The sequence below is a fragment of the Apiospora hydei genome (assembly GCF_038363865.1).
Source record: "Apiospora hydei strain CBS 114990 chromosome Unknown utg000006l_segment0_segment0, whole genome shotgun sequence".
NCBI classification, from domain to species: domain Eukaryota; kingdom Fungi; phylum Ascomycota; class Sordariomycetes; order Amphisphaeriales; family Apiosporaceae; genus Apiospora; species Apiospora hydei.
In genome coordinates this window covers 3,214,234-3,226,125 of record NW_027117365.1, presented here as the reverse complement: position 1 = coordinate 3,226,125, position 11,892 = coordinate 3,214,234, and the positions used below count along the sequence as shown (strand labels likewise).

Here is an 11,892-nt window from a genome sequence, read left to right as displayed (position 1 = left end):
TTTCACATGTGTTTCACCGGAGACAGCGTTTATTACCGCCTCTGTAAGTCTTCGCTTCAGGTTCTTCTTTGTAGCATATGGGTTCCCATCCCCATGCCCTCGGCTTGCTGGCAACAAGCAACCCAAAAGACATGCGTACGTGTAGAGCATCTAATATGAAGATAACATTCGTCCTTTTTTTTGTTCCTTGTAGCAGTTGTTCTTTCGCGACGATAAGCATACGTAACATTAGCAGAGATTTGCGAAATTAGAACATCGCAGCTCCTGGACCACTGGCAATGGGTTATTGGATCATGTGTGTCTACCGTGGCCAGTACCGACTCTTCCGACACCCTTCTTGCGAAGAAAACAAGCAGTCGCCCATTGTTACTCGCTTGGCTATTATGTTTATCGCTTTTCTGACAATGTATGTCATCCTTGACACAGCAAGCCCCTCGAGGTAAGGCATCGTTTCTTTCGGGATGTCTAGCTGATGTCCAGGCGGGAATGTGACCAAACTTTCAGCATATGGAATAGATTGAGGCACTTGTCTCCAGTCGGGCTGTATGTGTTGTGTCATCCTCTTGTGTCTAGACAATGGACTTTGTCGAGACGCCCTCTTGCGTGCTGTAAACAAAGTCTTTGTGTGACCCCCGAGAGTAAGCAGATGAACAAAGGCAAGATTAACAGACAAACTGTAATCAACACAATTATTGATATGTATCGATACAACAATCAATGGGAGTTTTCGAGACAATAGCAATGTTAAGGGGTCTTGGGATCTTCGGAGCTGGTATATAACTGCACACATTGTCCGGCTTGGCAGAATGCTTTCCACCCATCCACAAGTGTTATCTTCATCGACACCTCGATCAACACACTTGATCGAATCGCTCAATCGACTCGCTCATAACCAGACCTACCAACCAACATGTCGCAAACTCAACAGGCTTATGTCGTCTACCCGGCGGTGTTCGATGAGAATACCATCGGGGATGGCTCGGACTACTTATCTGCTGTCATTGCTGAGATTCACAAAGGCGGAGGCGGTGGAGGGGGCAGAGGAGGTGGCGGAGGTGGCGGCGGCGGCAACGGTGGTGGTAGAGGCGGTGGTGGTGCTAGAGGCGGCGGCGGCGGAAGCAGCAGCGGAGGCGGGACCGCTCGCAACAACCACTGCTCCTGCGATTCCCTTAGGGGGTGGAGAATCGCCTCCATCGTTCTCATCGCGCTTTTTGGCGCTTTCATCCTCGCCGTGATTGGGTGGATGATCTGGAGAATCTACCAGGCTGGCTGCACACCACAAAATAACCGCATCCGAGGACGATCCAGCCGAGACCAATCACAAAGACGTGACCAAGCGGGCAATAACCCGCAGAGTCTGGCGCTCGGAATTCTTGGTAGTGGCTAGACAGTAGCCGCTATACCACCAGAGTACTACCTGGGTCCCTGATCCGTCAACCTCGAGGTTCTTCTTCAGGCTGATTCGTAGCTCGCAACGCGTTGTTTTTCGTGTTTTGTTTTCAGGTAAGGCAATAACTATACATTGCGTACCTTTTGTTTCTCGATGGCGCGGAGTGCGCATGGTAGCTTCAATATCAATGTAAAAAGCAAAAGATATAAGAAAGATGTTGGCTTTATTAACAAATTTTCCTCGGAAACATATGTGAGAATAGAAATACTTTTAGCTACAGTGAAGTCTCTTTACGTCTCCCCTCTGTTTCTTAGTAGACTGAATATATTTCTGATACAAACCCTTGCAACTGAGTCATCCTGATATCTGAATCGTAACGCTCTCTTGTTTCACATTTATAATCTGGTATGAAGTGTTCCGTCCCTTAGTCGAGTATCTTGATCAAACTGACTTCTGCTGGCTTTCTTCTGAGTCCCTGCCTGTCCCCTCACACTGTGGGCTGGTCTATAATACAAAGCCATCGGGAAATGCCTGTCACCCTCTCCCCAAAAGCCATCACCGTTGATACTGCGTCTCTGGTACCGAGAGACACCCGATTTCATCAGCAGCTCCACTTGTTTGTGCTCGGCCGTACGTTTCTCCCATTTCGAGCGCAACACATTGAAGTCGTCGCCAACCAGCAGGTCCATAGCACACGTCCTTAGCAGGAGCTCGTACGCCGCTACCGTGAGAAAGGGGATATACACCAATGTCCTTTCGTCGATGACGCGCCCCGCCTCGCCCAGGTCCGACGGCGATGACGTCTTCAGCACCTGGACGCCCAGGCTGCGGAGAAGGGTCTCGTCTGCCTTTGTGAAATTGGGGTCCTGTGCGTAAACAATGATCTCGGGTGTGCCTGTGGACCGCAGATAGTCGGCTATGCCTAGCAACATAGCCAGCTGTTTCAAACGCCGTGGCTGGTCTCTAGACTTCTCGTAGAGACTGCCTAGTCCTAATGACACAATATTGGACACAACTGGTCGATTCTTGCCGCTCAGGAGTGTTTGTATCGAAGAGGACCAGCTGGATTGGTCGTATCGGAGCTTTGTTTCATCGTATAGTCGTCGTATTTCCCCATGTTGCTTAGGGGCTCTTTTGGGGTATTTGGCAGTGTTGTCAGCCCGATACGACCGTGGCTGGTCAACTGATACAGTCGAGTGAGGCATGGTATGAGTGCAAGTGAGTATTTGATTATGGATTGGGGGTTCGAGCGTCATTGATTATTGCTGGTTGTCTACATATCTTAACTTATAATAAGACTCATATACAAGTACCCTCATATAGATATATTGTTATCCGGTAACGTACTGATGTCCGGATGTTCAATGCATTATTCATGAGTTCGTCCGCGCCGATTACCCTATTCCTCCGTGCCGATTGACTGTTCGGCCTTTTCGGGGCGATTCGAGAATCCTCAGGCGCTAACAGAGTTTGGCGGGCTTACTGTGCCCCGGAACGATTACGAAGCAAAGCAGCATCAAAATCTTACGCCATTGATTCATTGTAAGAATTTCCCATGAGAAATGCTGGAAAGGAGCTCGAGCGAATATGGAAGTTTGTATCACTCACAGTCATAATCTCATGACTGCGTATTTATAAGCTAACGCCGCCTGGTTTTTTGATCCCATAAACCCCCCTTCCCTTCAGATATATGATTGGAGGGAATTGCCAAGGTGCCGTGAGCTTGGCTGACAGCTTAATAATACATAAATTTGAGATGTGATGAATAATGCCTCAGTTCGTGTACTGGACATTGACGTCGTGCTCTACCGTGTTGAGTCCGACCCTTACGCTCCACTCTGGTTCCCCCTGAAACCTCATCGTGAGGCTGATGTCGTCTACCACGCGGGCGCCTGGAGCAATGGCATACATCTCTTCCCACGGCACTTCGTATTCGCATCCGATTACGCATAGCTGCTTAACCGTCCGGTCTCGCCTGATGGATGCCTCGGCTGTGTCGCTCATCAAGACTCTGAAGTTTGTCTTGGTCGCGGTTGCGTCCCTGACGAACTCCGTGAAGCTATGAGTAACCGGGTTCCTGTCATGAACTGTGTCTCCCTGCTTTTCGCTATGTCAGTTGATGGCGAATTCATTGCGCAACGCATAAAATTTGCGTCCTCGCCTGTTTGAGGTTCGCATACGCCAGGCCAGCTTGGTGCCATCGACGTCCATCGTTATTCTGTCCCCGGAAGCATCTACGGGCGGAAAGGCCCTGAAGACCGCTATTCCGCTCTCTACCTCGTAGTTTAATCGCGAGACCCGCGCAGAGATCCCAGGCATTTGGAGCAGAGTCTGTTTTCGTTTATAGGGGTCCTGGGAGCCGGCAAACTCTTTGCTGGAAAACCTATTGCGAAGTACGGATATGACCGCTCCCCGAGCCACGATGGACCATCTAGGTCATCAATGTGTAAGAGATGAAAATTTAAAGATCGATGCTGTTCCTGTAGCCTGTTGTAGATGTACCTGGAGGAGCCTAACCCACCGACGAGGAGGATTTTCTGACAAGAAAGTCAGCCAAGCGGTTTGGTGGTTCTAGGGGGGGTAATATTGTTCTCTTACCTTTGGCTCCTTGTTATATTTCTCTTTGATCTCCATCTTTTGGTCACTGATGAGCTGCCGGATACCGCTCAAAGTCGGAGCATAGAACTGTTGAACCGTCAAGCTATTTCGTTGGGAAGATACGTAAGCCGTTAAAAGGGACACACCAGACACAATTTCTTATCAGGTTTCGTGGAACGCTGTGGCTAGATTTCTTTCATGTGTGTTGAATTTTCTGGCTTAATGCTGCATCTAAAGAAAATAATGATTATATATAATTTTTTTTTTTTTTTTACAAAAACATAGCCTTACTAACATCTGCTCCTTTCAGATTTTAGATTTCGAAGATAATAGGCCACAGTCGTAAAACGTGAGCCCCAACCCGTAACCTATTGGTTGGTCTGTTTATGTGGTAGCGTTATAAGCCACACAAGACCACGAGTCGGCACTATTCGCGTCGCCGCCCATGAACTTGTTCATGGTAGGCCACCTGCAGTGCCGCCGCGTAAAGACGACCTCACCGCCCTGAGTGTTGTTGGCAAGGGCGGTGCCGAGGAGGAATTCGGGCGCCTTGTCCTCCTCGACCCAGCGCACCATGTCCATGAGGACGCTCTGGTCGGGCTGGTCCGGGTTCGCGAGCTGCTTCTTCTGGTTGCCGATGAAGTGGGCGCCCGGCCCGCCGCTGCAGTGGCCCATGCCCGAGATGCGGAAGAAGCGGTACCAGGCGTCGAGCTCGGCGGGCTCCTGCTTGAGCGCGGCGCGCACGCTTTCGTAGTAGCGCGGCGAGTTGTCGCTGCTGATGATGCCGTCCATGGTGCCGTGGTAGTGGAGCAGCTTGCCGCCGCGGTCGCGGAACGCCGAGATGTCGGCCTTGTTGGTCGCGATGTCGAACGGGTTCAGCGCGTCCGAGATGGCCCACAGGTCCGGCGTGAACTTGGTCAGGTCGAAGTTCGGGTCCGACATCACCACGTACTTGATCCAGTCCGACTTGTCGCTCACCTGCCCGTTGTAGTACGAAGCGAAGGCGCCCGCCGCCTCGCTGCCCGGCTGCATCCGCGGGTACAGCACTGTGCCGTTGGGCGCCTTCATGTCGCTGAAGATCTCGTTGACCGTGTTGACTTGCTTCGCCGTCAGGCAGGCGCCGGCCGGGGCTCCGTTGTCGCAGAGGAGCTTGTCGGCCTTGTAGCGGCACAGGTCGGGCGCCTCGAGGATCCCGTCGACATTGCCGTCAAGCGCGTCGCACTGGCTCAGCATGTCCTTGTGCACGACGCCCCACAGGTCCTCGCTCACGAAGGTGTCGCTCGTGTTGGAGCCCGTCAGCGTCAGGAAGTGGGCGCTCCAGGTGTTGAGGTTGTTGAAGTTCATGGCGGGCGCGCCGGCGGAGACGCCGTCGAACAGGTCGGGGAAGTCCTGCACCATCTTCATGCCCTGGCGGCCGCCGGTGGAGCAGCCGAGGTAGTAGCTCTTGGTGTGCGGTTTGCCGTAGAAGGCCTTGGACACGTCCTTGCCGACGACGACGCCGGTCTGCACGGCGCGGAAGGCGAAGTCCTCGACGACCTCAGGCTTCTGGTAGAGGGGCAAGCCGGACATGCCGTCGTGGCCGTTGTTGGTGGCGACGGCGGCGAAGCCCAGCGAGGCCGTCCACTCCACGTCGTCATACTGGACGCAGCCGCCGAGGCCGCCGTTGCCGGTGCTCAGGAACCGGCCGGTCCAGTTCTGGGGCAACCACGCTTCGAAATGGAGGCCGGAGGTGCTCGAAGTGGTGATGTTGGCCTGGACTCGGCACAAGGGCACCGACACGAGCTGCGAGGGCCTGCTGCAGGAAGGGTCGACATTTGGGAATTGCAGCGTGGTGCCAGCCGGGATGAAATCTGCGGCGACAAAGGTGCTGTTGGGGATCTGCACCTTTTGGGCAAAAGCTTGGCATGCTTGCGTGAATTGCTCCGTGTCGTCCAAACCTGCCGGTGTTGCCAGAGCTTGTCCATTGGCAGATATGGCGGCGGCCGCGATGGCGCCAGCTACTCGGGTCCCGGAAAGTCTCATTTTGGACGAACTTTGGCAGAACGGATGGACCAACGGGGACGGACGGGTGAGGTGATAGGATTAGAAAAGCTTAACTTATTGTCCCAACTCCTGTCGACTTACCGGGCTTTTATGTAGATCGTCGTCCTGGATCAAACTCAAAAGGGCTCCAGCCTCCGAGGCTATGTTGGGATGAACATCGGAGGTTTCCTCGCACGATACAACGCTGCATCACGAATCTCAGGACCTCGGTATCGGTTGCATGTTTCTTAGTTTCATATGCCGGTAGTGAATCATGGGGGCAGTCCGGCTCCACGTCTTCTGCAACCCCTACCCGCAAGTGGATCGGGGCATGTCCACAAATGCGCCATATCTGTATAAGGAAGCAACGCGAGTCAGGGGCCGTGCGACTATGCTCACTGCAGAAAGCATAAGCAGGTTTGGGAAAAACATTTACCACGCAGTTGCTGTCTTGCCGTACATCACACCCGTGTTTCACGCGGTACTTGCAAACATTTACCCAAGCCAGAAAGCAACCAGGCATGACCCTTGTTTTTGCATAGGCCTACGATGATAGTACAAGCACAAGACGAGGCAAAACGTTTGGCCGCTCCTGTATGCTGCTTGGACAGCGAGTCACATTGCAGTTACATCGGCCCTCTTTTGGGTGCTTAATAAGGTCATCATAAGGTGCTTTATAAGGCGCTTAATAATTCGACGATTATGCCATGAAGTGTCGTTATAGGAGACACCGTCCCATCGGGTTGCTATCCCTGATCCCTGATGTTTGTTCCGTCCAACTGCATCAAGCTCCGTTCTTCTTTTTCTTTCTTTCTTTTTTTTGCTGCCTCTGCGTCGGATCCGACTTCTTCTAGGCTAGTGAACGTTGCGCATTTCCTCGAAGCCTTAAGGACTTCTCACCAAAACCGGACACGAGAGTGACTGAACTAATGCCCAGACACAACCACCATGTAGCTCTCAACCCCTGCCAAAAAAACCAAAAAAAAAACCCACAATCTCATGCCAAGAAGTGAGATCGATAGTATCTCTGAGACGATGCATTTGGCTCGCAAATACATATGCTCCACCTCCGCTGGGTCCAGTTTGAATCTTGATATCAGATGTAAAATAGATGGATTCCGGTCCATTCTATACAAAATCGAAACGGATACCGGAAACCGTGGCGCCCCACAGAAGATCGAAATTCCTGGCGATACTGTACATGTACAGCCGACGAAGAGCGAGCCAACGGCACACGGAAGGGAAAGGGTGTCCGGCTCCAGGTCGGACGTGTCCATGACGCCTTGGAATTAGATGTGAAGGATGACGTCAAAAGCTGGGCTAGTGTCGGTGATTTACACTTAAGGAAGAATGCTGTCACAGAAGTGCAGTTGGTGAAAAGGCGCAGAGGGACGCTTTGGTGCTTGCTGAAGTGTTGCTGGGCGTGGAACGCGGCCCAACCACAAAGTCCCAACACGAGGGGAGCCATGATTTATTAAAACAACCAAAGATGCTTGTCACCACCGATGATGCGACCCCATAGCACAGCCACCATGCTAGGAGTAAATAGGAGAGGAAGAAGACAAAACGTAGCAAACTTACTCCATACCCAGAAGCGAAACGGTCGTCCATTCCTGGCGTGGGCTACATCATGATATTGCAGCGGGCTGTCTATACGTCTTTCATATGGCTGGTAACTAGCCAATATTGAGATGGAATGAGAGGCGAAAGGCAAGGCTGTTGCGGACAGAATTATGAGATCGATGGCAAAGGGATATGTGCTGGCTTTGGGGACCAAACCCTTCAGATCACGCTACACACGATCTTGGTGACGCTTTACCTGACCTAATAGCTTTACGAGCTGAAGAAAAGTAGAAGCAAATACAGCTTGACCCCAAGAACTTCCTCCATGCAACACTTATCCCTTGTCTTTTGGCTTGGATTCAATGCCAGGTCAGCGTAAGTATTGGTAACGAACCCAAGAGTCCATGCACCCTTCCCAGTTCAAAGATAAGGAAGGGATATGCTGCAGGATGACTGTACCGCCCAACAGGTCACATAATCTCACGTACTATACTCGGAGGTTTGGCTGGCTGCTAAGGTTACACAGCCACGCAGGGCAAACCATCCTCTGTCTGTCTACTTTTAACCACACATATTCAAATCGCTTTGCTTTACTCGATGGGTTTCAGGGGGCCTCTCGATGAACTATCGACTATCTAGGGTGTACAATATGCCAGCTAGGTGGCTTGCTATATTTCGGATACTTATATTAGTTCACCAGTATGTCTGTGCTTACCTCGAAGTAAAGGGTTGTTCATTTCACTTGTGGTAATGGACTGGTATGCTAATCAAATTAACACGGTCCAGTGTTGATGTGTTCCGGGGCTTTTACTGCCGGGCCATCAAGGACACCAAACCCCGACGGAGATTTTGACCAAAAGTCCTACCCTGCCAGATTTCTTCTACCGATCAAATTACAGACGTCACCTATGAAACCGAGGAGCACGTATATAAGGGCAGTGCCCCCTTTACCAGCTGCTCTTGCTTATGAAATACCATTATACTTTCGCGTTGACGATTCTCCATTTACTTGACTAAGAAAATATGGCAGATACGGCGGTCTCTATGTCCCCAGGTACTGATAAACAACACTACCTCAACTACACGCAGTTGGCTTTATTAGCCATAGTCCTAGTAAGATATAAGCCATTAATAAAAGCTTCATTAACTAATACGTTTCGACCAACTAGCTTGTCCTTTACGCTATTTGTATATCCGTTTACAACGGACTTTTCCATCCTCTGGCATCATTCCCTGGACCTTTGTCACACCGGATCTCGATCATCCCTCGAACAGTATACCTCGTGACTGGCAGGCTTCCTTTCCATGTCGCCAATATGCATGTTAAATATGGCTCAGTGGTCCGCATCTCTCCCAACGAACTGGCTTTCTGCGAGCTGCAGGCCTGGACCGATATCTATGGTCACCGCCAACAAGGCCAGAAAGAGTTCTCAAAGTACCTCGGATTCTATCGACCGATAAGAAGAAAGAGTTCAGGGTCCATTATGTCAGCGCCGCGCCATGACCACGCGTTCCTCCGCCGACAGCTCTCCCATGGATTCTCTGACCGGAGCATGCGAGGCCAGGAACCTATCATCGGATCGTACGTCGACTTGCTCATCCAGCGCCTACGACAGCATGGTGGCGACGGTGGTAAGGCTCTCAATATGCGCGAGTGGCTCAATTGGACGACCTTCGACATTATTGGCGACCTCGGGTTTGGAAGCTCGTTTGGATGTCTCGAAAGTAGCAGTTATCACCCCTGGGTCAGAACCATCACTCGCACTGTCAAGGTCGGCAGCTACATCCAGGCCTTATAGGATCTTGGGGGAATCCAGCTTGCTACTTGGATAGTCAAAAGCGGCATATGGGGATCTCGCAGTGAGCACAAGAAACAGGTAAACGCGAAGCTCATGCAGAGGATCCAGTTGGATGCCGGGCGATCAGATCTAATCCAAGGGTTACTGAGGAAACAAGGTAGCTTGGTAAGCAACCCTGTGTGGATATCCCTGTACAACCTTACTTCCCCTGACTAGAACCAACTCATAGCAGCGGCCATGCACTAACGCCTTTGGCAAAAGTCTTTTGAACAGATATCAGCCGCTGCCGCAACACTAATCGTTGCGGGCTCAGAAACCACGGCGACACTGTTGTCAGGGGCGGTCTTCCTTCTCGCCAGAAACAGAGACAAACTAGCCATCCTGGCTAGAGAGGTACGTTCCTCTTTCGAGAGGGACAATAAAATTACTCTGAGCTCCGTCAGCTGCCTCTCATACATGTTGGCATGCCTGAATGAATGTCTTCGCATGTACCCGCCCGTCGCGATTGGCCTTCCCCGGGTGGTGCCAAAAGGAGGCGCAGCGGTGGCGGGCAACTTCGTGCCAGAAGGCACCATCGTCGGCGTTTGGCAATGGGCCATCAACCACGACGAGCGATTCTGGGCAGACACTTGGGAGTTTCACCCAGAACGGTTCCTCGACAATGACGACCCACGCTACCAGGACGACCTGCTCGAAGCTATGCAGCCCTTCAGCACTGGGCCACGAAACTGTATTGGGAAGAAGTGAGTGCTGTATCCGAGGTCTGAATGGAGAATTCGGAGAAAACAGATTACTGATGTGTTTATAGTCTTGCGTATGCGGAAATGCGCCTCATATTGGCCAAGATCATTTTCAACTTTGATCTGCATTTGGCGGATGACTCAAAAGACTGGCTTGACAGACAGGGTGTTTATTTTCTCTGGGAGAAACCGGCCCTACATGTTCACTTGACTCCTGTTTCGCACTGAGCGTGTATGTGTGAAGTCACGCCACCCAGTATAGCACTTTTGTCGTGGTGTAGTACGATATTTCAAACTTGTCTTTTACTCGTTCAATACCATGGTCAAGAAAAATGTCCACGAGTGCGGATGTATATGTTTGCCCTGAAAGTTTGCTCTGGTTAGTGTTCTGTTCTATTTTTTATAATGCCGGCTGGCATGAATTCAACACTCATGTGCCCCCTTTTCCCATTCTCTCCTCACGCCAGCCATATTTCGCTGCAAACCATATTCATATACTGTCCCTCCTCTCTCAAAGTTCAAGATTATTAAGATGTGTTGATTGTTTGTCTGAGTTCAAGTAAAATAGAACGCTTTATGGAGGGTTTCTGGTTTGAAAAGCTACCTCGTCGTCGCCAAGAATGAAACAGCCAAAACGGGAAGCCCCGAGCATTTGTGGGACCTGAATCTTCAACCCCCAGCTCCGGTTGTGACAGGCCAATATATCTCGATCACGCTAGCCTCTTCAGGCTCGGCAGTTCAACACCGAGATGGTTATCTTTAAGGCCTCTAGGCTCTCTCCCTCTGTCCGCAAGACGGCAAGGAGTTCCTTCCCTCAAATGTATTCAATTCAAGTGTTCCCTACGGGATTGTGATCGCACCGCGAGTCAGCAATTCTATACGATGGAATCGGGCAAGCAAGAGCGTGGCGAAGAGGAGCAGGCATTTCTACCTCAATCGGAATTCGGTAACCATGGCGGCGCCTCTCCGAAACCCCACAGTTCACGAAGGACGGCAACCTGGTGGTGGCGCCTGCTTCTCGATCTGGCGATGGCGGGCACAATCGTCGTGTTGCTATTCTTTCCTCCCTTCCCAGCGAGAGATACTATCAGGAGATCACCGGTGCCTCGACGTATGTTTCTCCAATCTCTTCGTTGCTTCTATTCGAAATGAGGGAAGTTATTGCTGCTAACGCCGCTTCCCAGTTCCACGAAAAATCTACACATTTCATGACGATCCGAAGTATATGCGCGGGGACATGTTCTTCAATGAATCCGACACGCTGCACACATTGAACCACTGGATCGAGCTGAGCTCCGGTATGTAATCCATTCATACAATTCAAGTGTAGGCCAATCGCTGACCCATGCGTGCGTGCATCTACAGGCAGCCGAGGCTACGTGGTGATCAAGGACGCGGACCGCTTCGACCTGCCGGACCCCTACACGGTCGCCATCGACCGCGAGAACGAGGGGCCGGGCTACATGATGTCGGCCTTCCACCAGCTGCACTGCCTGTCGTACCTGGCCGAGCACCTGCAGCAGGGGTACGCCGGCGTCAACCTGACCGAGGAGGTGGCCCACCACACGGCGCACTGCTTCAACTACCTGCGCCAGGGCATCATGTGCTCCGCGGACACGACCCTGGAGGGCAAGACGGAGGCGGGGCCCGGTGAGGGGTCGGAGCACGAGTGCGTCGACTACGATGCGCTGCTGGAGTGGGCGAATAGCAATTCGGCGTACAAGTGGCGCGGCAACTTGCCGGATGAAGCTGTGCTATAACACTGGCCGCAATGACAATA

At 51.6% G+C, this 11,892-nt stretch overlaps 6 protein-coding genes across 6 annotated transcripts; 3 read left to right on the top strand and 3 right to left on the bottom strand.

The window, feature by feature from the left end:
• Positions 1-910: 910 nt before the first annotated feature.
• PG997_008223 (uncharacterized protein) lies at positions 911-1,387 on the top strand (the record flags this gene model as incomplete). Its single annotated transcript, XM_066812538.1, has 1 exon — positions 911-1,387. The coding sequence occupies one exon, from the start codon at positions 911-913 to the stop codon at positions 1,385-1,387; it is 477 nt and encodes a 158-aa protein (XP_066667880.1).
• Positions 1,388-1,785: 398 nt separating this feature from the next.
• On the bottom strand, positions 1,786-2,595 carry PG997_008222 (uncharacterized protein; the record flags this gene model as incomplete). Its single annotated transcript, XM_066812537.1, has 1 exon — positions 1,786-2,595. The coding sequence occupies one exon, from the start codon at positions 2,593-2,595 to the stop codon at positions 1,786-1,788; it is 810 nt and encodes a 269-aa protein (XP_066667879.1).
• A 568-nt stretch (positions 2,596-3,163) lies between these two features.
• On the bottom strand, positions 3,164-3,601 carry PG997_008221 (uncharacterized protein; the record flags this gene model as incomplete). The annotated part of the gene is made up of 2 exons (XM_066812536.1): positions 3,164-3,477; positions 3,571-3,601. 2 exons carry the CDS (start codon positions 3,599-3,601, stop codon positions 3,164-3,166), a joined length of 345 nt encoding a protein of 114 aa, XP_066667878.1.
• Positions 3,602-4,372: 771 nt separating this feature from the next.
• On the bottom strand, positions 4,373-6,010 carry PG997_008220 (uncharacterized protein; the record flags this gene model as incomplete). Its single annotated transcript, XM_066812535.1, has 1 exon — positions 4,373-6,010. One exon carries the CDS (start codon positions 6,008-6,010, stop codon positions 4,373-4,375), a length of 1,638 nt encoding a protein of 545 aa, XP_066667877.1.
• A 2,607-nt stretch (positions 6,011-8,617) lies between these two features.
• PG997_008219 (uncharacterized protein) lies at positions 8,618-10,340 on the top strand (the record flags this gene model as incomplete). Its single annotated transcript, XM_066812534.1, has 5 exons — positions 8,618-8,686; positions 8,743-9,345; positions 9,373-9,537; positions 9,646-10,115; positions 10,181-10,340. The coding sequence occupies 5 exons, from the start codon at positions 8,618-8,620 to the stop codon at positions 10,338-10,340; spliced, it is 1,467 nt and encodes a 488-aa protein (XP_066667876.1).
• A 654-nt stretch (positions 10,341-10,994) lies between these two features.
• PG997_008218 (uncharacterized protein) lies at positions 10,995-11,872 on the top strand (the record flags this gene model as incomplete). Its single annotated transcript, XM_066812533.1, has 3 exons — positions 10,995-11,223; positions 11,297-11,410; positions 11,478-11,872. 3 exons carry the CDS (start codon positions 10,995-10,997, stop codon positions 11,870-11,872), a joined length of 738 nt encoding a protein of 245 aa, XP_066667875.1.
• Positions 11,873-11,892: the final 20 nt, after the last annotated feature.